The sequence below is a fragment of the Charadrius vociferus genome, unplaced genomic scaffold (genome assembly GCF_000708025.1).
Source record: "Charadrius vociferus isolate BGI_N301 unplaced genomic scaffold, ASM70802v2 scaffold828, whole genome shotgun sequence".
In the NCBI taxonomy this organism is placed as follows: domain Eukaryota; kingdom Metazoa; phylum Chordata; class Aves; order Charadriiformes; family Charadriidae; genus Charadrius; species Charadrius vociferus.
In genome coordinates, this window is record NW_009649708.1 from 1013669 (window position 1) to 1038889 (window position 25221).

The 25221-nt window shown below is 40.5% G+C and overlaps 1 protein-coding gene across 1 annotated transcript in view; it reads left to right on the top strand.

The window, feature by feature from the left end:
• The first annotated feature begins 16069 nt into the window (after window positions 1-16069).
• The window catches only part of ANKHD1 (ankyrin repeat and KH domain containing 1), a 106158-nt gene continuing 97006 nt past the window's right edge, over window positions 16070-25221 (top strand). The window contains exons 1-2 of the mRNA XM_009890698.1: window positions 16070-16078; window positions 16855-17008. Of these exons, the coding sequence (XP_009889000.1) occupies window positions 16070-16078; window positions 16855-17008 (163 nt within the window). The remainder of the gene's footprint in view (window positions 16079-16854; window positions 17009-25221) is intronic.

Genomic DNA, 25221 nt, shown 5'->3' on the forward strand with positions numbered 1-25221 from the left:
GCCGCGACTCCCGGCGGGCCCCGGGAAAGAGGGCCGGGCGTCCCGCCTGCCCCCGCCGCGGGCGGCCAGGGCCTCTGCTCGCTGCTGCCTCTCTCCCTGCTGAGTGTGGGGGAAAGATGTCTCCCGTGGTGCTGCTGCCTCCTGACCTCTAGGAGCCGTTTCCACTTTGAACCAGGTTTGGAGTGGGAGGTGGGATCCTCCACCCAGCCGAGAACAAAGTAAAGCCTGCGGACCCCGGTATTGCTGCCCTGGGCTCGGGAGGAAGGATATGGTATTCCCAGACTCTGCTAAATTCCTGAGATAGATACACATGCATGCACACATGCTTTTATGCAATAGAAATATTCTTACCTAACAAAATGGAAGAGGGTAATGGAGGTGTCTTCCTTTGATCTTTCAAACCTGTGAAGAGTTTTAAGGGAAGGGTGTGGGGGAGGAACTGGAGCCATATCCCAACCCAAACGGAGTATTGTTGGGCCTGTAAACTTGCATCTAATACTGCTTTATGTAGCCTAGGGAGAGAAGATAAATAAAGGCTTTTATCGGTCGCTACTGCCCACTCATCCTACACCAAAGGGTGAATCTTATTTCCTTAGTTGCCTCTTTTAGAAAGAAGACTTAAGATTGCAGCCACCGTCATAGCCCTTATGTAGTCTTAGTGGAAAGAGGCTAACACTTGCAGGCTTGTTGCAGCGCCAGTGTTTTGTACTTCTGTGTGCTTCTGCAGGAGGAAGAAGATGGTAGCCAAGGTGATACATAGCATTTGTTCTTTGGGGGCCAGGAGTGGGTATTTCGGTACGTGTCCACATTTCTTCTAAAGAAATTCTGCATTCATCCTCCTGTGTCTAAATTTTTTCCCTTCTATTGATGGTCCTTTTTTGTCCAGCCCTCCTGAAACCCAAACTGACAGATCTTATCTGAATAAAAAAGTGGTTAAACTGATGCAGACCCACATTTGCCCTTCACCTGTCACCACCTAACCTAAGTTAAAAATTGTGTTAACAGCAGGATATTTAACTAAATTAAAGATCTAATGTTCAAGCAGGTGAGAGCTTGCATGTGAACATCCCTTGTGTGATTGGTATCCTGAACATATGATGATGTGGGATGACGTGTTGAAGTACATACCTGTTCTGGGGAGCTGGAAGACCTACTGTAGATAGAATAGGATGCAAGTAATTTATGAGTTTCTGCTCTCTGGGATATCTTTTATGTCGCATTTTAATGTATCTTTGAAGATACAAAGCAGTAGTTACAGAACCTGGAAAATGAGGGGAAATGGGCTGTAGCAGAGTGTTTGTGGCTCTTTACAAAATGAGCAAAGTTCTGGTTTGAAGGCTTATCCCTTTTGAATCCGCCCCATTATTTAAAGGATGTGAAGATTGAACAGTTAAGGTGTTTACTAAGCACTCTATTGTTTTTTTGACTAATAGCAAGTATTAAGAAAGACAGCCTTTTATAAATAATGTGTCTGGGAGGTTGGCATTGAGGTAAAAAAAAAAGTTTCCGAACAGCTGTTAAAGTAAAATTACTCATTTGAAAAACGTGGGAGAAGCTTTCTTATTTAAAATATATAATAATAATAAAAAAAATAAGTTGGAATTAAAGAACTTGGAGATTTCCAGAACACATGCAGAGGAGTTGGGCTAATCTTGAAGCTGAAATTGCCTGGGGAATTCTTCTATCTTGTGTTTCTGGTTGTGGAGAGTAACCTGGGAAAGAAGCATGAGTGGGAAGGATGTGCCTCACATCTGTGCCGACTTGCTAGACTATGGGGTATGGCTGGGGGGGCCAGGAGGGGTTTTTTTTTTTTTTTTTTTTTATGTATGTACATGAACTAAAAAAAGCACCTGTTGTCAGTGGTGTTTTTCTTTTTCTTTTTTTTTTTTTTTTTTAAACAAAGAAAAGGCAATTAAACTCCTGGGATGGAATATTGCAATTTTTGAACAGCACTACTTTGAAAACCCAGTGACTGTTTAAACTGTGGTTGTGCCATGAGTCACTGATTTGGGTGTATGCCTTCAGCTATTACCAGTGAGTGGAATTAGTGAGAACTAGAAGGGAGAATTAAAATAAATAAAGTGAACGTTTTCCTTGCTGCCTTGATCTATACCCTTTTCTCTACTTTTGAAGCCGTAAAAATAGTGGTACAATATTCTGTAGGCTCTGCTGTATGTCTGCAGTGGTATTTAGATTTTGTATCCTTGTATTAGTCTGAGTTCAATATACTAAAATAATTGTATTAGTCAAAATGGTAGATTAGGTAGAAAAAAAAATCATTGTGGAAGTGCAGGACAAAGAGTGTAATGAAGTATTTATCTAGAGAATGAAAAGAGCAATATATTTTAGCTTAGCTTTTTTGAAAATACATTGCATTTCTCACATTAGATCTTCAAGTACTTTACAGTGGGAGTACTGTCCCCATTTTACAGGTGAAGACAGTGAAGAAACTGTGCCGCTTTTATCCTGCCTTGCAGAACTGGGAGAAAAAGCAAAGCTTTCTGGTTCCCTAGCTCAGTGCCTGCTGATGGTAGTCACCAGGCTGCTGATTGGGAAATCAGGGACTGAAGTGGATCCTGTATAAATGAGTTGTGTCAGGTCTGCAAGGTGAAATTTAAATGCAGCTGTGCAGAATATTTTCTAGAATTGCCAGTTAAAATTATCACATGCAAATAGAAACAGTTGCAAGCTGAAGCACGCCTTTGGGCATGAAGGATGAGGCAAGGAGGGTTTATGCTATTTTTGTGTAAAGCAGAGGGGAAGCCATGCTTCTTCTGGGTGTTTGGAGAAACTTTCGCCACTGTTCACAGTCTGCGAGGTGAGGTTGTTTTGACCTTGGTGTAAGTAGTTGCTTGGTTGCCTTCTAAGCTTGATCAGGGTTTGAACTCAGCCTGCAACTTGTTTAGAGTGAGATTTTGGTGTAATTTTAAGTATATTACTACTGCTCCTTGTGAATTTTCCTGGCACTTAAAGTGGTGCCAAGGCATGAGTATTAAACAGCCTCCTCTATGCTAGTTGTGAAGCCTGTAGGTCAAGGTGAAGGCGTGCTGGCAGGGTGGTGAGTAATCGCACATGTATGTCTATGGGGTCCTTGGTGGTTGAGGGTTTCTGGCCACAGAGTACGCCGCTTCTTACCAAAACCGTTGTGGCAGAAAACTGGGCTGTAGAAATAGAGAGTTGAAGCAAATGTTAAGTACAGTAGTGCTAGTGCTCACAGGATTGTGCATTTTGCTGATCTGTTGTAAATCAAGTAGGAGAAGCCAGCTGTGCTGACAAAAGTACCAGAGCATCTTGGAGCTCAGTTCTGTAAGTGGCTTCTGGCAGGGAGTGTATAAATGTAGCAAGTCTCTTGTCTTCTGTAATTCAGGGGTTTGGAGGCCTTCAATGGCAACTGGAGCTCACCCACCCCTTGGCTCTGTAGTCAGCTTGGCTCTCTGCTTCCCTCTCCAGAGCAGGCTGCCTGCCTCCACCGGCTTGCCTTACTTAAGCCTGTACATATTGCATAAGCCTCTGGGGATATTTACATAAAGCATAATTAAAAATCAGACATAACCTACCTCCTACAACGAGTAGAATTAATAGTTGAATGGCATGCACTCCAGATCAGTTCAGTACTTGGAGATTTTATCTGGGGCTTAATCTTTTTTTTTTTTTTTTTTTTCTCCCCCACAAATCTGACATCTCTTAATTTTTAAACAGGGTTTGGAATTCAGAGTGAATACTTAGGTAGTTTGTTTTAAATTGGCAATGTAGTCTGTTAAAGTCATTGCTATGTTGGTGAACCTTCTTAATATGGCACTGCTTTTTAAATGGTATACGTAATACATTTTTGACTTCTGAGGTTAATTTAATACTTATACATTTTGGTTTTCTGTATTATACTTGAAACAATGCAAATAGCAGCATTTTCTCGACTATCAAAAAAAATGATGCAAATTCAGGTAGATAATATTAGCTAGAAAAGCCTCTGAAAAATTTGTTTCGGTTTAGCCATTGATGTTTTTCTTATTTTGACTAGCTGTTTCAAAGCTGTGGAAGTAAGAGGTGAAACAAAATGGAAAGTTTTCTTCAAGAACGATTCAGTGATTGGAAAGCGTTGAGGGATAGTGGGTTTAGGTTTCCAAAAGTATTGATATGATGCTTAAGGATGTACAGAGCTGGTTAGTAGGGTGTTCGTTCATTCCCAGCCTGATTAGGTGTCTAATTCTTGGAAAAAATCTTGGTTAGGTATCTCGGTAACTTTGAAAGTCTGGCCTGTGGTAGCCAGAAACAATCTGTCTATTTATGGTTAATACTATTCAATAACACTTTAAAGTGAACTGATTTCTAAAGTTTCTTGCAGAACTCTAGTTTCCCTTTGGTGCAGCTTGACCCAGTTGAGTACATGACCTAAAATAAATGTCAGCAACCGTTTTCTAATGATAGGTGTAGAAAGTAAAGATGTGAAATACTACTGTATAATTATATAAATATGCGGTGCAACCCCTTGGTAAGGAGAGATTTACCAAATTTAGCAGAATGTCTATATTTAGTTTCAAATTTGCACATAGGTTTCACCAGTCAACAAGTTACAGTTGGGGGGGTGGTAAGGGTTCATCTGAGCATTAATGCAAGGCAAGACTACAGCTGGTGAATCACGAGCGCTTGTGTTCTGATTTAAATTGGGGTTACCCAGCTGCTCCCCTGTGGGTTCGATATTGGGATGCTCTCTTCTCTCCTTTCCTCCTCTCAGAGGATCCTGAAATACAGCCATAAGGGCAGCTGGATGATGCTGTTGCAACATTGTCCTGTGCTTAGAGCTCAGACCATCCCTGGGACATTCACTTAAAAGAAGGATAGGTGTGGAGGGAAGGGGAATATAAAGGCACTCCTTTTTCTGAGCACGCGTGTGGCTGTGCCTTTAAAATGGGGAGCAGTGACATTACTGAATGGGCGTGCTTGTTGAAGAAGTTCAAAACTCAAAACAGGGGTTTAGACTCTGCAGGTGAGAAGGCAACGTAGCTTTGATCTTAGTAGGTTGAGTTCTTGTAACAGATGTGAAGATTTGTTTGAAGTATTAAGCTATTGTTGGGGGGTAAAAGGGGCTCTGGGATTTGAAACAGAGGCAAGTCTGACTTACCTGGGAAAAGGAACCTTTCTTACATTTGTTTCCCACTTAAAACTTCATGAAGCAAGAAAAATAACTTCTACATCTTGTTTCAGGACTACTTGTGGAACCCTGCGTCTAGGTTTAGCTCTGAAGTCTGTCTTCACTAGGGTGCTTTCATTTTCCTTCTGTAGGTACTTTCTTTCCTAATAACAGCCCGTGTACCATGCAAATACCATCTAAAGTCCTCGAGTAAAGCTTATCTCCATAATGGGGATGTCTGTGTGAGGAATGGGATACTGTTAGCAAAACTTCAGGAATCAGTGATTTGTTCAAGTACTTTTGTAAATTTCGGAAGTTTTTGAAAAGTGCCTGGCCTCAGGGGTTATCTTAAATAGAAACTTTCTCATTGATAACCTCATACAACCCTGGTCTCCTATGATAAACTGAATATTAGTTTAACTTTCAAATAATATAAACACTGTGTTGTGTTTTTTTTTTTTTTTTTTTTTGTAGCAGCCTTGTTACTGCAGCCTATATTATGAAACCATGCTGCCTCTGAATGAGAGGAAAAAAATGGGTACGGGTGAATTAATATTTGGATTTAAGGGTTCATTTAGTTAGGATGATATGCTTGTCTGAGCTCTAACCTTTCGATATACCTCATTAATAGATAGTTTCTGTATATTTTTTTTTCTGTGACAACTAGCTCTCTGTTTTTTGTTGTGAAGGTGTAAAGGTTTAATCTTGCATATTTTTGGAGGAATGCTGAACAAGTGAAATTTATGGAAATGCATCCTGTCAGAGTATAATATCTTCCTTTTGCAACTCGTTACTTGAGAATATTTTCTTAGGTGACATTGATTATTTGAAAATTTTATTAAATATTATTATTCTCCGTTTTTGCAATATTGTGCATCTTCTGTTCAAATGCACATAGAAAACAATTATTGCCATAAAACATAAATAAAAGAATTGGTCCTGTGCTGGATCCTGTTACTACTTAATTGTTTTTCATGGGATGAGACCACCTGCTCATTATTGCCTTTTGCTTTTAAGAGGGAGTTGTGCAGATTTTTTTCAAACTTCTTTTCACCTTTAGCTCTCCCAAGAGCATCCCAGAATCTGAAGGAAAAGTGTTCTAGACTGAGAGGGGTTACTCATGGTTGAGTTACTATGTTGTGTTTGTTGGAGTACTGGTAGTATATGAGAAGGAACATGACTGACTCTTCTGACCAGGGAAGGTTTTGAAAGTTACCTGACTGTACACTCATCCAGCAGGAAGAATTATTCCCTCTTTGTCAAGTAAAAAAAGGGTGTTTTACTGGCTGATGAACAGTGGGCCAACTGAAAAGCACCTCTCTGGTTGTTTTAATGTTTCATGGGCATTGAGTTTCAGCTAGGTCTGTAAGTTACTCTAATTTGCCTTAAGTAAAACATAGAGATTACTAATTAACTAAGATTTTCTTCTAGGAAAATCCCTAACCCTCCTGAATGCTTCCCTTTCCAAGATCATGAATAAAACTAATGATGTCACGTTGCAGGTAGGTAGTAAATCAGTCACATTTCAAACCAGTGGAAAAGAGGAGATCAGCCTTCAGGGCTGTATGGTCTACTTCCAAGTCATGTTCCTCAATCATGGTGGCTTCAGAGCGTCGCCTGGTTGGAGCATGTGTTCATCCACACAGCGTGACAAGGTAGCCAGGGGAAACGAGAGTCTATGAAGTGGATGCTTAACATTTAGGATTTGTTAGGGTAAACTCAGTACCTTATGTAAAAGTACATTTTTTTAACTATTTATCTAAAATAGTTACATTTTAAAGCCCTTTTAGTGCTACAGCTTGAGTAGCACTAGTGGATGGTATTCTAGGTAGGGATCTCTGCTGTGTTACTCATTATGGTGGTTTCTATTAAATGGCTAACTGATGGATCAGTAGTTACATTACGGCTTCTGCTGGTTTTGCAGTAGTAGAGCACGTACAAACCTGTTTATACAGGCCTTGAAAGAATTGCTACCACTAGCCTCAGCTCTGAGAATAGCAGAAAGCCCAGTATGATTTTCAGTTTGGTATAAGCCTCTAGATTGCTTAATTAGTCACTTAAAAAGTTGAGACTCCTCTTTGTCTGAAATATGTAGGTTGGCCTGGGAACAGATTATTGAATTACTAGACTGGGCTACGTTCATCAGATCCGCTTGTATGATTTTTTTTTTTTTAAGCACTGCATCCTTTTGAATTGTTAAGGTCTTAAAAGTTCATTCCCAAGAAGCTGGCTTAGAATACTTGCCATCGTGGATGGGTGTGAGCTTTTACATCAGCAAACAGATGTATTTGTTCATCTTCTGTTTTGAAGTTTCCTTCACTCTGTTTTAAAGCCTGGGGTTTAATACTTGAGCAAGGATCCCACCCTGAAAGCCCTGGCTAAATTGATGCAAGAATCCTGTTTTATATTCTAACAAATCAGCATGTAGAGTTACACCTGCTGTTTCTGGGTCTGAAGTGAGGGAAGAAGAGGGGCCTTCTGCAGGATTATTAGATAGAAAAAAGAGGGGGCAGGAGGGAATCTTAACGCACGTGGAGAAGATGGAGCGCTGAAAACATGATTCAGAGTGGACTGATACAGAATATGTGAGAATAAAGAGTTCTTAGTGTAAGTGGTGCTTGTTTTAGTAAGGTTTACCGGTCTCCATTTAAGGATTTTCTTCAGTCTGAAGATTGTACATGTCAAGAACAGGCACTTGATTTACTGGGATTCATGTGAATTTTGAATATACTTCAGTTGTCAGTTCCACTTCTGTAAATGGCAGCTCTTGCAGCAAAAGATTCTCTTGTACATCAAGAAAACTTAGTCATAATTATTTTTGTTTATCAGACATGGAATATGTGATGGCTGCAGGCTGGTTGTTAACAGTTGGTTGTTTTTTTTTTTTTTTCAGTAGTAACTGAAATGAGTAATGCTTTCTTTTCTGCTATAGGTAGAAACCTTTTAATGTTGGCAGCCTCTTATAACAAGAGGACTCAACTTGTGTGTTTTGTGGCTTATTTTTTTTGAGGGTTAACTGGGGGCACAGTTATGTCTTGGGCTTATTGCTGTGGAACAGTGTTTTAATGAAAATGAATTGGAGATTTCTTGTTTTGTGGAAGAAGCATAAATCAGACAGCTCTGTCCAGAGGCATGTGATTTGGTGGTGTTCGTAGTATTCAAAACTGCTTAAATTGGCATATGGATATCTAGTGTCAGTTGATTGCTTAAGAGAGAAATTAGGTAAGTGGTTAAATTTACGTGAACCATTTGATAGATGCTTGCTTATCAATTCCTGCTTATGTGTTCAGTATTAGCGCAAGAAAATTGAAAACTCAGGATCAACAGTCTCTGGCATGGAAGAGTCATCCCATAAAACATTCTGATTTACTGTTTTATCTGCATGTTTCAAATGCTAGCCATAATTTTGAGAATCAACTAGTGACTTGGGGTGCCAAGCTTGAGATCCTCTGATGGGGCTGGCCTGAGCAGAGAGCAGCTGCCATACCACTGCCAGGCCTCTTGTGTTGCTGCTCATCTCCCCCATCCTTCTAGACACTTAAGTGAATGCTGAGATCCGTTGGAGTGTGTGCTAACAAGTCGTGAACACACGGCACAGTTTTATATGTGGATGTCAGACTTCTGGACCACACTGAGTGCGAGAGGCACTTTCCTTCTCTTAAGTGACAAAGCACAAAGATCGCAGCCCAGATCCTATAGCTGCTTGTTTCATTATCTGATAATTGCTTAATATGTATTGGAATAAAGGCTCTCCTTTAGTTAATCCTGCCTCAAGTTAGTCAACTTCCTATTGTAATTGGAGCTAAATAGATTTGCACCCCTCCTCTCTGCACACCCCCCACCCCCCAATCTAATTTATAGCCTCCAAAACCATTGCTGTAGACTAAGGTAAGGCAGCGTGCGGGTACTAACAGGTCTTCAGGGAGCTGAGCTGATCTAATGACTTGCCATTCCCGGAAGAATGATGTTCCAGCTTATGAGACCCCTTTGGAAGTTCATGACATTCAGTGAAGTGGTAGAAAATTATTTGTTACCCCTCTACCCCCTGGAGTTTTCTTCCTTTTGCATGTGCTAAATCAACCCGTGAAAGTGTCTGATAGCTGCCTGACTTGTGACAAGACAAGCAGTGACTGGAAATGATGTCTGAAATATGAAATGAAGCATAGTCTGTGCTTTTGCTGTTGAGGTGGCGATGTGCCCAAGCACCATGTAACTCCCCTGGGTTGTCAGGATGCTCTGTGATCACAAGAGCCATACAGCCAATGCTGGAAGATGATCTCTTGGCGATTCACAGATCTCAGTGGCTTCTGTCTTCTTGGGCTGAAACTTTTTTTTTTAATTGAAGAAACTGTCTTCAGAAATTACAGTTCAGGCCTAAGAGAGTGGGTATGGTCTTATGTCATTATTTATGTCTGAATTGTTGTTTACACTGATGATACGTTTTTCATGTGTACTGACTCTGAAGTACTTCTCTGAAACATATCTTTCTCTATCTTTGAAGTGCCAAGAAAGGGCAGTGTGCGGATGTCCCACTGAAAGGTTTTGTGAAAGTACTCGCATTTGTGTGTGGTTTTCCCTCTTCCTTTACACAGTCTCTTGAAACTGAGATAGTAATGCCAGGAAGATACCTTAAGTAGGTGCAAAAATGTTTGATTGGCATGGCTGGGTTGGGGGTGGTGGGCAGCGTTGAAAAGTGCATCTTAAGGTAAATCAAAGCCAGGCCATTTGGTGGTGTGAAGACTCTACAGCAGGGGTGTCACAAGAAGCTCCTAAGAGCTTTGTCAGTGACAAAGTCCATCACTTAATTTTCTACTTGAAATAATGATTTTTTTTAGTAGTTCTAAAGCTGACATTTTTTTGTATGTGGAATTTAAAGGGGTTTGATGTCAAATTTGAAATACAAACTCATTTTTAGTCTTAACTCAGTGTTATTATATCCAGTGTCCTGTCACGGAATCACGGAATTTTCAGAGTTGGAAGGGACCTTTAGAGATCATCTAGTCCATCTCCCCTGCTAAAGCAGGATTGCCTAGAGCACATTACTCAGGACTGCATCCAGGCGGGTCTTGAAAATCTCCAGAGAAGGGGACTCCACAACCTCGCTGGGCAGCCTGTGCCAGTGCTCTGGCACCCAAACTGTAAAGAAGTTTTTTCTTATTTTTGAATGGAACTTCCTGTGTTCCAACTTGTGCCCGTTGCCCCTCATTCTGTCACTGGGAACCACGGAAAAGAGTCTGGCTCAAGCCTCCTTCAACCCACCCTTTAGATAGTTACAAGCAATAATGTCTCCCCTCAGCCTTCTCTTGGCCAAAGAGTCCCAGCTCTCTCAGCCTTTCCTCATATGGGAGATGCTCTAATCCCTCCATCATCTTAGTCACCCTACATTGGACTCTCCATTAGTTCCCTGTCTCTCTTGAACTGGGGAGCCCAGAGCTGGACAGTTGTGGCCCCAGCAGTGCAGAGTAGAGGGGGAGAATGACCTCCCTCGACCTACTGGCCACGTTCTTCCCTATGCAGCCCACGATTCCATTGGCCTTCCTGGTGACAAGGGCACATTCCTGGCTCATGGATATTTACTATCTACCAGGACCCCCAGATCCTTCTCCTCAGAACTGCTTTCCAGCAGGTCCACCTCTAACCTATATTGGTGCCTAGCATTCTTCCTCCCCAGGTGCAGGACCCTACACTTGCTTTTGTTGAACCTCAGCTCTCCAGCCTGTCCAGGTCATGCTGGATGGCACTGCGGCCCTCTGGAGCGTAAGCCACCCCTCCCAGTTTGGTATCCTCAGCAAGTTTGCTAAGGATATGCTCTGTCCCCTCATCCAGGTCATTGGTGAATGTATTGAACAAGATTGGACCGAGTATTGACCCCTGGGCGACAACACTGGTTATAGGCCTCCAACTTCACGCTGCTCCGTTCATCACAACCCTCTGAGTTCTGTCACACAGCCAGCTCTCAGTCCACCTCACTGTCTCCTCATCTAGCCCACACTTCCTCAGCTTCCTAATGAGGATGTTATGGGAGACAGTGTCAAAAGCCTTGCTGAAGTCAAGGTAGATGACATCTACTGCTCTCCCCTCATCCAGCCAACCAGTTATAACATCGTAGAAGGATAGCAGATTGGTCAAGCATGATTTACCCTTGGTAAATCTGTGTTGACCACTTCCAATAACTTCCTGTTCCTCAACATGTTTGGAGATGACATCCAGAACGAGTCACTCCATTACCTTCCCAGGGACAGAGGTAAGACTGAGCAGCCTGTAGTTCCCTGGGTCCTCCTTCTTGCCTTTTTTGAAAATTGGAGTGATGTTGCCTTACTCCAGTCCTCAGGCACCTCTCCTGTTCCCCATGACCTTTCAAAGATGGTGGAGAGTGGCCTAGCAATAACATATGCCAGCTCTCAGCACTTGCAGGTGCATCCCATCAGGGCCCATGGACTTCTGGATGTGCAGCTTGGCCAAGTGGTCTCTAACCCGATCCTCCTCAACTGAGGGAAAATCTTCCTTTCTCCAGACCTTCCGCCTTGCCTCCAAGGTCTGGGATTCATGAGGGACAGCTTTAGCAGTGAAGACTGAAGAAAAGAAGGCATTCAGTAACTCAGCCTTCTCTGTGTCTTCCACCACTAGGGTGCCCATCTCATTCATCAGTGGGCCTACATTTTCCCTAGTCTTCCTTTTTCTATTGATATACTGAAAGAACCTCTTCTTGGTATCTTTAACCACAGTGGGACAAGCTGAGTTCTGCTTGAGCTTTGGCCCTTCTAATTTTCTCCCTGCATAGCTTCACTGCATCTTGGTATTCCTCATAAGTTGCCAACCCCCTTTTCCAAAGAATGTAAACTTTCCTGTTGTTCCTGAGGTCCAGCCAAGCCTCTCTATTTAGCCAGGCCAGTCTTCTTTCCTGTTGTCTCCTTTTTCAGGACATGGGGATGGCCTTCTCCTGTGCATCTAAGAGTACCTGCTTAAAGTATGACCAGCCTTCCTGGGCACCTTTGCCCTTCAGGACTGTCTCCCAAGGGACACTCTCAACCATGCTTCTAAACAGGCTGAAGTCTGCCCTTTGGAAGTCCAAGGTGGCAGTTCTGCTGACTACCCGCCTTGCTTCTCCACGAATTGAAAACTCTACCATTTCGTGATCATTCTGCCCCAGACAACCTCCAACCTTTACATCCCCTACAAGACCTACTCTGTTAACAAACAGTAGGTCCAGTAGGGCGCTTTCCCTAGTTCGCTCCCTCACCAGCTGTGTTAGGAAGTTGACTTCCACGCACTCCAGGAACCTTTGGGGCTGTTCCCTCTCTGCTGTTTTATATTTCCAGCAGACATCTGGGAAGTTGAAATCCCCCATGAAAACAAGGATGAGCAATCGCGAGACCTCTGCCAGTCTGCTATCATAGTCCCTAAAACTTTTAGAGCAAGATTACAAGTAGTAATCAGATATTGGCATTCAGTATAATAAAGGACATGACAACAGGAACTGTCAGAGGTTGGGTTTATCAGACAAAACCACAGTATCTTCTTAGTGTGATCCTAATACAGTGTTGTACCTCTTGTTAATTGTGGAATGAAAATAGTTTAAATATACATGATCTATTTCAACTTCATGGGCAGGAACTTCCAGCCTGATCTGGAGGCCTGTATTAGCCTTAAAGAAGCCAAGGTCCCTCTGTATATATTTGGATGTATTTAGAAATATGTCCAAATGGAATTGTTATAGAAATAATTAGGAAGGGTTACCCAACACAGAAGAGGAAAATCAGGTAGTCGTTTATTTGCCTAATAAATAGTTTAGAAGTCCCAGTCGAGGGCTTGGGTCCTCATTATTTGTAGACATTCCCCAAGCTCAGACAAGCAGTATTGTTACCCCAGGAAAGTGTTCATGGCTCGTGGTGTATCTGGAAAATGCAAGTTCAAGGAAATGATTTAATAGCAGCTTTCTCTTTCCTATCAACACTTTTTCTAAGGACAGTCTTCCCAGAGGTACTAGTTTGGCACAAATAGAAGGAGAAGGTGTAGAAGGAGCTGTCTCTGCTGCTGCCCTTGCCTGCTGGAGGAGGAGAGGATGGTGCTGGTACACCTACAATAGGAAGGCTGTCCATTGTCTGTAACCTATGTCAGTGACAGGCTATTTATGAGTAGGTCCAGACTGTTTCGGGAAAAGGACTTTTTTTTTGCAGTAGTGCAACGTAGCAAAGATCAGTTTAGGCTTAATATTAGAAAGGTGTTTCTAACTCTGTATGTCATTGCCCATCTTGTGAGAGTTGCTAGTGTTAGTTGTGATGTTAGTGCTTGCAAAGTCACCTTTACATACCCCTGAACTGAGGTAAACTCTAGCATGGCATTAACGTATAAATACTAATGGACTTGAGTCCAAATTGCTGTGAATGTAGCTGGTATGGAGGGAGGAACCAATAGTGTAACTGGATCTGCAGAGCTGTGAGGCTGCTGCAGTCCTTGGCAGAACTTCAGGAAAGGTCCATCGTTCCTGCAGATGAGTGTGAAACACAAGGGTGTAGTGAAGTCCGCTGGTGTTCAGTGCCCTGTCCTCAGGTCCCATGCACCTAGCAGCTGTTTCAGCTTTTGGCTGGGAACTATTCCTAGTTGCAGTTGTTTTGGCAGTTAGAATAATGTCTTGAATCCATGTGTTCCTAATGAGCCTTACCAAGTAAGATACTTATTAACTGCCCAAAGCAGCTCGCAAAATAATCCAAAAATAGCACAGTCACTGGTTACTTCATCACGTTGCTGCAGATCTGATTAGGATAGAGCAGAGTGCCTAAATTTTGCCACATGAGCAGTGTATTAAGTCTTCCAGGAATGGTAACATAAAATGTTTGTTTTGGTTTTTTTTTCTTTATTTACAAAGTTTATTTTTTCTTTAAAGTAAAATTTGTTTGATATTTGAGGTAATTTGATTTTTTTAATTGTTTTATTTATTAATATGTGATCATCACAGGTCACTTCTATTCACAAGAGACATCTAGTTGATTAGTTAATTACTTCCCCTGCTCTTGGTGATAAGGTATCCAACCGTTCATCCACTCTAGCCTTGTCTTAATGTGTGAGAAACTGCATTGATTTACAGCGATGTCAAACATTCTGACTTGAAAATGCGTTGAAACGTGTTCTGGGAGACAGGCAGTGGTCAGCTGTTTAAACATTTTGCATATGGACTTGCAGTATTTTTACACTCAAGTTGTATTTATATTGTGGCTATGTTATTAAACACTTACTAAAAATCAAAACAAAAACTAAAAATTGATGTTCAACAGGCAGAAATAATGTAAGCAGCTGCCTTTTCCTGCTGTGATATGAAACTAAGAAGAAAATTTCCTTGCAAGTTGTCAGAGCACTTCTGAATGGTGAATTAATGCTGATTTAAGTTCAAGAGGTGTATTGTTGCAGGTAATGTCCTGTAAATATGGAGAAGTGAGCTTGGGATGGGAGCAATTGGGGAGAAAATGGTCCATATCTTTGCCGAAGTGTCAAAAATGAAGTTTTAAAACTTGCAGAGGGACAGTTTCTGGAAGGTTGGTGTGAGGCTGCTGTGCTTTGCTGGGGTGTTGTTGGGCTGTTCCTGAGGTTGAAAGTTAAGGCTTGCCAGAAGCCACCTGGAATGTTTCAGCAGCGTTTGTTGTTCCTAAGTGCAGTTGCTTCAGTGGTAGGTAGCATTTTTACCCCCTTTGGTATGTCTTCGAAGGGAAGACTGCTGTTAAATTTAGTGGTGTAATTGAAAGAGGAAAAAAAAAGTCCATTAGCATGTAATAAAATTTCTTGTACGTAGCTCTCTATATGATGAATGTCACTTACACACACTGGGGTGTTCTGCCAGTCCCCAGGTCACACAAACGTTGTTGCAACAGGAATAATGTTTCTAGGCTATAGGTGAGGCAGAGTGCCTTGTGTTGTCTTGGGGGAGAAAATGAAAAACCCTGAAGTACTCCTGTAGATAAGGGTGAATTTTTCCAGAGGTCAGTTTGGCATCAGAGTTTGTGCTGGCAGGGAGTCCTTAAGCTGGGTAGATGGACATCACCTGGAATTTGAGTTCTGCAGAGGGGAATCTTGCTGCGAGGGTGTAGTTTGTTGTGACTTGTAAATAGCTCCTCTTTGCAGTAAGATTGTGTATCAGTGGTTTAGGTCACTAATCTGCTGCTTGTTGAATGTTCAATTCTTTTTCACTGTGACGATTCTCTTCTTTTAGGACTGACCTAGAAATGGTGCTTCTTCGAGCCCTAAATCATAGCCTGCTGTCTTAGCTGTAGTATTTGTGCCTCGGCACTCAAGACACGCCACCTGTAAGCTAGCTAGTATCACGGGTATCCACTAAGATATGGAACTTGGGTTCTGTGTTCCCAAAACCCCCTCTTTCTGCTTGATGTCTGTTGTATTCCTATGTTAGCACTGCATTTCACCAGGCACCCAGGGGCTGGCTTGGGTGCCAGGGGATAATGTTACAGAACATTTACATCTCAAAAGAGGGAAGAAATTAACACAAGTTGCTGCTGAATAGCAGTGCTATGTGTAGTTCTCCACACTCCTGTTAACATTTTTACCACAGTGGGGCACTTAATGAATTTGCAGATGGCCTGATTTTATTTTTTTTTTTCTTTTAAGTATAAACTGCCCTTTTCTTAAGGTGTGGGGTGTTGTGTGATAGGACTGAATATGGTGATAGGCTACTGCTGGCATGAGAAAGATAGGGGAAGTATTAGGAGAAAATGGAGAAAGGAAGCTGAGATGGGGCTTGAAGTGGGAAAGGGCAGCAATGGTTGTATAAGGAGCATGTCTCATTTCTGCAGCATATTTAAGGCACTGGTAGTGTTGAACAGATAACATCTAATTATGAAATAGTGGTTTTATCTTAAAATATTACTGAAAATAGAGGAAATTATGTCTGAAATTGGGACAGATTCTGAAATGTAGTTCTGCTCTCACTACGGTATGAGTCAGGTATCCTCCTTGTTTACTCTGGCAAGCTGTCATAGAACTACAGTGTGTTATGTTGAGTAATTCAATGAGCTTGTATTTGGAGATCATGTGGGCTGCTGGTGGGGCAGCATTATTGCTGCTCAGTTGGAATACCTGCTTGCTTAATTGTTCTACGTATCTGTTCTTGTCTAGAAAACATTAATGACTTCGTTAATACTGAGTCCCAGCTTGGAAACAGGTGTTGTGGTTTTGAATTTCAGTCAACTATGGTGTTTCTACTTAAAACAAACAAAATCTTTGTGCTACATGGGTTGAAATTACTTTTAGAATAGAATGGAAAGGCATCTTGGGAAACCATTCAGTCTCCCCCTGGCTCTCAGATAGTTCAGCTCTACTAAAGTCATTACTGACAGCTTTTTTTTTCATAACAAGGTAGAGAGACTTCTGGTGACAAAGATGCTACAGCCTCTTGTGGCAGTCAGTTTGGTGGTTAGCTATCCAAACATGCGTAACATTTTTTCAGTAGTTAATCTCACTTGTCCTTGCTGTAGTTTAAGATCTTGTTAATTGTAATTTTTACAAGAAACTGTTTTTCATGTAAAGTTTTTTCTTTTGTGAGTTCAACTACCTTTTCAGTGAGTTGACCAGATGATTTTTACAGGTGTGTCCTATAATTTGTGCAGTTAAAACATGATTATGATAGTACAGTTAAATTATTTTGTGTTTTTTTCCTAATATTTTAGATTTAGTATAAAACTTCAAAAAAGGTAAAATTATTTTTCTAACTTGGCAAACAGGTTGAATCATTTATTTTGGACCAAGAAGATCTTGATAACCCAGTACTTAAAACCACGTCGGAGTTATTCTTATCGAGTGCTGCAGAAGGTGCGGACTTGAGAACTGTGGATCCAGAAACACAAGCAAGACTAGAAGCCTTACTGGAGGCAGCAGGTACTTTCTTTGTATCATGTTTTTCTGAACCTAACTTGCACACGGATCTTGCAACCTGTAAATTTTGACCCCAGTGAAATATTCACAAGTCTGGAAATTGACCATGATGATGTGGAGCAGAACATGGGAAACAAGCTCATAATTCTTACAGGTGTTGAGGGTTGCTTGGTCCATTTTTTCTGTACATACAAAGTTAGAAATGTTAGTTTGAATTAAATGGTATTTCATTGACCTAATGAGATCACATGCGTTACCAGAGAGAGGATTAAAGGAGAGAAAATGGAAGGAAGTAGACTGGCTAAAATGTCTTTTTTTTTTTTCTGCTGCTTCAGTCAATATATAATAATTCATTACTCCAGAAACTTACAGGTGAAATACTTGTTTCTGTGTTTTGACTCTCACAAAATATTGTTCCATTCTGTAGTTCTGAGATACGACTGTTGGAAAAATACATATTTTAATGTTTCAGAACCTAGACTAGATGAATGTAGTGCCACTACATTTATTAATTTTACAGTGAAAGCTTGAGTATTTTAAGTCTTTCTAGGGTTGGTGACTTGGCTGTTTGCAGTGGATTTGCAAATTATTTGTCAGTTTCAAAATTCCAAGGACAAAAAGATGTAAAAACCCTGCTTCGAAACAAATCCTCTCTGATTATTATGGGTACATAGTCAGACTAGTAGCAGCGTGCTGAAATTAGAGTTTTCAGACCTTAGCTTTGAACACACATAAGAGTTGCATGAAATAGCATTTATCTGCAGGTGTTTAGATGTAAAGCTATATACGGTCTTAAAGGAGAACTCCATTCAGAGGGAGCCAAGGGGGCAAGGGACTCAAGCTTTGGGCTCTTGTTGCATTTTGTATTGGAAAAAACCCAACTTACAACATAGCACGGCTTTTGTCAGCAGAAAGTTGCAGCAGCCTGATTAAAGGTGGTCCCCTAAAATGATTCTAACCTGATGTAACTCTTAGGGACTAAAGTTTGCCTGGCAGGGAAGATAGACTGTTTCTGGGATACTCCAGATGCTAAGAGAATTTAAATAATCTGATTCCTTTTTAAGCACTTTTAAAATGGAAATCAGTTCTGGTTTCTGTCATGTACCTGATGACTTGTGTGTTCTAAAACCTACTTCTAGCTTTATGAATTGTCAGTGGAAATGTCTGATGGCAGTCAGTCTCTGAGGTATGTGCTTACGTCTAGGGTTGCAGTGTTCAAAATGATTTCTTTAGATTTCAAAGTGGTACTTGGCCAGTTGTCCCCAGGATTAGATGATATGTTTTTAATCTGAGGTTTCCATGCTTTGATTCCCCGAGTGCTTGGAGTAGGGATGTAGAAAATGGGCAGAACAGAAGGAATCCAGAAAGAGCAAATTAAAAAAAAAAAAAAAAAAAAGAGTGATTTTTGTCTGGGGGCTCCATCTCCCTCTCTAAAAAGAGTGGACAAAATTAGGGCCACTTGATGAATGTGTGAGATCAAAAGACTGAAAAGACTCTTTGAGAAAGTCCTGTAGTTAAGCAGTACTTGTCTTTCCCACTGTGAATTTGAAAACTGAAAGTACCATTAGGCTAACCTAAAGGAGACACTGAGAATCTGGTAGTTTATTAATAAAAGCCATAATCTGAAAGTGAAAAAGAAGCTAGTGTTTCTGGGAGATGTTCTAATATCTTCACTGGATTTCTCTGGCTGGTTTGGTTGAAAATACCCTTTCTAACCTTAAGTAAGCTTCTAGGCTTCCATCATGGTAACAAACAAAGTGGCCTAGTGTTGGGGCTTCGTATTGGTTTGCACTTTGGCAAAAGCAGGCAATTTCTCCTGTTATTTTAGTCCCCATCATTAAGGATAGCTTGCAAAAGTAGATGACAGAGTAGATGCTCAAAGAAGCAGTTTAGGTACTGCCTTGTCCGATGTGGTTTCCAGGGTAGCTTGGCCTTTGCTGTGATGATCCCCTCTCCTGTGGGAGGCTTGATCTGAACTTACAACCAAGAGAAAAATTGGTCTTCCGTTTAGTGTCTCAGGTTTCTTAGGGTTCTTCACATGCAGGGTTCGTGGCTGTGTCATTAGGATCTTAATGAGTATGACTTACAAAACTAGTTTTGCTCATCCTTTGTGAATCCTTTAATGTTCAGGTCTCACATGGACATGCTCTTTATTAATTCTGGGAGGTAAGTTCTAGCAACTGCAGCCAGATGGGAAGAAGTTCTTCAAATTACTTATGCGGAAGTGGTTTTCAGCCATTGCACTCTAAGATTTGTGGGAGTTTTGTTTTGGTTTTAGGTAGCTGTCTTGATTTGAGAGCCAGTTAGGCCTGCATATGCAAGTGTAGAGGACAAAGGTTAGTTGAACTGCTTAAAAATGTTTCCATACATTATGTTTACCCATCATAAGAGTACTAGATATTTTTTTGCAGTTCAGCTTTTTTATTCTATTCCAAGAGAACTTAAAATACTTTGCAGCTTTTGATGCTGAGGGTGACAGCCTTAAGTAGAATTTCCAGCAAGAGGGTTGTGCCTCACCCCCCCTTAGTGTAGCAGCAAGTATGTGTACATATACATACATACGCACACAGACAGCAGTTAGATTCCCGATGTTTATTGTGTCCTCTGAAAACCTGGCTGATTAGCTGTCCAAACTACAGCTACACTTCCTCCTGTAATTTGTTTAAGCAGAGCACAAGCACTTTGTTAATGAACAACTATCTTTAAACAACTGGCAGTGATCATATTATTTCACAAAAACCCTAGTTTTACATTCTGAAGAACGGGAGACTTCACTGATCTATGAACATCATAGAGTTGTGAGTTGTTTTCATCTTCAGAAATTGAAGATAACTTCCCAAAGAACAGGATTCAATTATTTTAATTTATCCTAAACAAACCAAGTCTTTTGAATACCTTCCTTCAGTTTGACTCCTAGTAGCAGAGAAGGGATTTATAGGTAAAATAACCTATGGAAAGAAAGCCATGCTGTTTGGAGATGTTTCTGTTTTTCAGGCTGTAATTAAACAGATTCTTAGTATTCTGACAGTAGATTCATGTTCTGCACTAGAAACGTTCAGCTCCACTGTTAATTAGGGTACTGTTGATTTCATAAAATAATATTCCAGCTCTGACAGTCATGGTTCTGCTGTGGATATTCAATAAGGTTGCCTATTAAATGTCCTTTTTAGGGACAGTAGCTGACTGCTGGATGAGGAGAGCTCTTCGCTGCTGTGAATGAAGGGTTATAGGGTTCAGAGCTCTTGCTCTTTTGCGCAGGTTCCTCCGTGTGTCCTTCAACACATGTTCTTAAAACAGCAAACTTGCCTTCAAAGAGTTGGGGAAAGTTTGACAGGTTAAAGCTGTTTCATTTTCTGGTCCCGCCTTTTGTAGGGAAGGGAAAATGACTTGCTGATGTTATGCAGTCCTGTTTCTGGAGTACAGGTTGTTTCTTAAAGAGGATAGAGAAAGGTCTGGGTTGAAGCATGTGGTCAAATAAAAATTCCGGATGCCCGTTTGTTGTATTCTGCACCCAAAACACAGAATTCCACAGAAAATTGTAAAACATCTAAATGTTAATCCCTGCAGATAAATACTGTTTGTGGTGTTTCAGCATGCTTCTGCTGAGTTTTCTGGGAAGTGATGTAGAATGTTACTGATCTGATTTTTAAGTTGAGGAAATAGCTTGGGTGCCTGTGTCCTTACCAGCAGATTTTTTGAGCTCCTCAATGTGAATGTTGAAGCACTTTGACAATGAAGCATCAAAAAGAAGATGCAGAATAAAGTGGTAAAGAAACTCTCTGTCTAGCATTGGAGCACTTGGTGTTCCTGTTGAGTGTCTGCACAGGGAGGAGTGTTCTTAGCAGTGAGTTCTTCAGAAGTCCCCCTATTGTTTATAAAGAGGCTTGTGAGGAAAATCAGGGTATTTTGCAGAGGAATCATGGTTTGCTTATTGAAAGGGATGTGAGTAGTCCATCCTTATGTTCAAACAGAGAGCAGTTATATACATCCTTCTTTTCTGTTGAAATACGGGATTAAAGGTGACTAGAGACCTTGGTATAGGTGGTTTGGCGTATTTGAGACTCGGGGGGGATTAAATGCAGTGTAAACTGGTGAAAGAGAAATCTAGTTTTAGTAACAATTGTCTGTTAATACCAGATGAATTTCAGTAGTTGATTCAGGCATGAGGACCTGATACTGCTCTTCAGAAAGCTGGTAGGATGGGAGGGAGGGGGGGAGAGTTGTGTGTTCTGGAACCAGGGAAGGCAAAATGTGGAAGTAATCGCCTATTTAGTGGAAATACAGAACATGAGTCAAAATATGAATGGGCCCAGATAAAATCTGCCTGCTTTAGGATAAACTGAAAGGACAGAGTGAGATTCAGCAACTGTAAAATTGAATGCTTTCCAGTGTGCATATGTATCACTCCATACTTACTTTCCAAGCTGTCTACCAAACTTGCTTTTCTTTTTTGTGATGTGACCAAACCCATTAATTATTCACTAGTAGCAAGGGTTTTTTTGATTAAAATAAAATAAATTATATCTGTTTACCTCATCATTAGAGGGCTTGAAGGTGACAAGACAGACCTGGGATCCAGCACTACTGGAGAGTGAGCTGTGGTCTAAAAGAACAGTTCAAAAGATGCACAGCTTGCTTTCATCCTGCATTGCAGAGACGCCTTGAGAAGTGGCTGGGCTAGATAAATTCTTTGATCATGTTGTTTATGATCAATAAGATTCATGGGTGGACCTGCTGTTTCTTTTCTTACGGCTCATGAGTAACTAACTTATGATGGAAATGGAGGTGGACATCTAATCCATTGGAAACTTAACCTCTGAGGGCTTATCCAGGCTCCACTTCAAACTGGGGAAGTTGAGGGCTGCAGAAAACGGATGATTCATGTTTGTCAATTTAATGGCTGCATTAAATGCAATCTGTGGTCATGGAATGTAACTTACATTTCTAGATCTGTATCGGTATTCTTGAATAAAAAAGAAAAATAGGTTCTTCATTGGGGAGAATCTGAGAGAGGATTGCTGGAATTTGAGCAGAGATGGAACTTTATTGTAAAAATGTAGCAACATCAATTTTGAAGTGTGTTTAGCTGCCTTCATCATGGCAACAGTCTTACCCTTAGTGCACCTATTTTGACTGGTACATATATTTTTTTTTTAAACCAAGAAAGGCTTTGCACCCTAATTTTATCTGATCTGGAATATTTGGTGTTATATGGATGCAGTATATGGATCAAATATGAGAAACAGTTTTCATTAAGAAAGTTTGACTCGGATTCATTGTAGGTGTTTCTTTAGAGATACTAAAATCACCATTGTCGTGTTAACTGGAAAACTTTTGCATTTTGAGATACTGGCACATTACAGTGACTTGCTCATTTTCTTTTTTCACCATCCAAAGATTCAGAGTGGGAAGGAATATATGGTATGTGAAATGTACAGATGTGTTGTGCTTTTGAGTAAGTTGGATAAACTGTCTGAACTTTGTGCATGTAATTGAATTATTAATACTATATGTCTGTGAGGTTTTGCATGATTTAAATATTTTTTCTAACCTAGTAGGCTTCTAGATTAGAAAAAGTCTAGTCTAATCCCGCTCTTAGTCAAATCAACTTTCACACTTTGAAAGTGCATTAAATGTACGAGCTTCATATTTTCTGGCTCTTTTTCAGTTGGCTTTTGCTGTGAAGAACTGTTTCATTGTTGTAACACTTAAATTGATGCTTTTAGGTATCAGACAGCTAAGTTATCTTACCAGATCTGAACACTATGCCTCTGGAATTCTTTGGCAAAGGTGATTGCAAGATTTTAACTTTTTTTCAGTGGGGATGGGGAGTGGGAAGAGACGTGAAAAAGAAGTTACAAGTTATAATTTGTGAAGCATTAACATTGGCTGGGGTAATCCTTAGTCTCTTAAGTTGTCTGCATATTTATATATATATATATCTATATATATCTGTCTAGATATATCTCAGAGGTCATTGTCAATCAGCCAGTGCTTCATGACTGTCCTGTAAACAAATTGTTCAATTTTTCTTTTAACATGATTTTTTCAAAGTCCTGTATATTTTTATATATATATATATATTATTTTTTTTTAATTAACTCTATTTCTTTCTATTTTACTTCTGCCATGTTTTACTTTTCATGCAAGTTGGATTCTTCTGCAAGATAAAATCCCCTCTGCTTTCTTGTTCCAATATGGGGATGTTCCTGGTTAAAAACTTGTTTCCATTCATTATTGTTTTCAGGACGGTATTGTTACATCAGTGCTTGGAGTCGCCTCCGCCAAAGAAGGAAAGTCGAGAGGGTTCAGGGAGAAAAGAAACAGTGCTTTATTGACAGGCCTCTGTAATGCCTGAATTGAGATGGAATTTACCCTGTACTGAGACGAGATCCTTTTACGTGTATGCTTTCTTCATCCATCAAAGTGAAAATAACCATGGTCAGGCTTTGTGGTGGGGTGCAGAAGCTTGCACTGGGCTTGGTGCTACTGCTGGCCCTGGGCTGGGAGATGGCGGTGTGGCACTGCGGTCTGTGCTGGGCAGCTGGTACCCCTTCCAGGGTGTGAGGGCTCTGTTGTGGGACAGCTGGTAAGACCTCTGTTTGGTGACAGTACATTCAAGCAGGGTTTGTTTTGGTTGTCTTGAGATTTGTGTGCGAGTTGGCAAATAAAGATCTTGCGTAGCAGTCTTGCAGGTAAGCTTGTTATGTGGGTCGGTGATACTAATCAGGTACAGGAACAAAATAGATCACTAGTTCAAACCACAGGTCGCTTAAAGCTGATACCTGCTAAAAATTGCTGTTGACCACAGAATATATCTTACTTGAGTGTGGTGTAGTATTTTTTCTGTGTTCTTCTGTTTTGTTCATGTGCATGCTTTCTCTCTTGAAACAGATGGCTGCTGGTATGGTTGGTTCTTTGTGATGTCAGTATAAGAAGGGAGCGTAGATGTTAAAGTTGTGAAACAAAGCAGTTACTACGCTTGCAAGTTTGAGTTCATCAAAATGTAACTTGTCTCCCTAAGTGCATCAGGAGAGTGAGGAAGGAGCGAGGAGGTAGAAAAGCCTGTGTCTCTTGCTTGCATCTCTTGCAAGAAGACTCTTAGTAGTTTATTTAAAAAGACTCAATTACACAGATTTGGGGCTTAAGTTTGCATTTTTTATTGTTTTCTGCATTTGTCAGTCTTGTAGTTTCCTTAGCACATGATGATAAAACCAGAGTTTAGAATTGTTCAGAACAGAGTTTGACTATAAAATGAATGCTTCATAGTGTGCAGAAGGTTGGATCTGAATCTCCCCACTCAGGTTTCTATTTTTTTTTTTTTTTTTATGTTCTGTAACTTAATGGTGGAGCGTGGTGGCAGTAACTCATGCCAGCCACTTAGCTCCACACTAGCCAGACTGGTAAGTCAGGTTGGTAGTCTGAATGTGAAGCCACCACTTGTGGGGCTGATTGGAAGTATACTGTGAGATGTAATGTAATTATACTGGAAGCAAGGCTGCTTGCTGCCTGTTTATATAAGAGTTACTTAAATGATCAAGTTCATGCGCTGTGATGAGTGTCTCAGGACACATGAGACGAATTAACTAAGCTTTTATTGGCACACCTACAATACATTGTTCTTGTATCAGTTTTATAATGGTATTAAATATTTGAGTTTTTCTAAAGTGTCAGAAACAACAGATTGTGTTGAGTCATTAATACTTTACAGTATATGGTGTAACAAGTGAATCTGTTGCTTTTTTCAATTGGTAACTCACCCTTGATAAAATATTACTGTTGTATATTTAGGAAGTAGTTACAATAAACAAATGATAATATAGTATATGCATAGTGTAAATGATCAAATTCCACTTATTTCTAGAAAGTCAAGCTAGTTTTCGCCAGATTAATGAAAAATAAAATGATGTAAAATATACTGCCACTCATCTTTGACTCTGCTTACAGAAGCAAGTGTCTTTTTTTGCAATGGGGCATAAGCACCTTCATTGCCTGCTATAAATTATTTTCTGCCTTTTTGAAGACCTTACTTTGAAAGCTGAGAACTTAAATCTCTTGATTTAAAACAAGCTGTAGTACCTGAAGCATCTTGCACAAAAATGGAATTTCTCTTCTTTGTGAATATGAAGTATTTAAATACTTGAGGATTCTATACATATTAGGAAACTTAAAAAAAATAAATTATTGCATTGCACAAATTTGTCCTCGTGGTATCC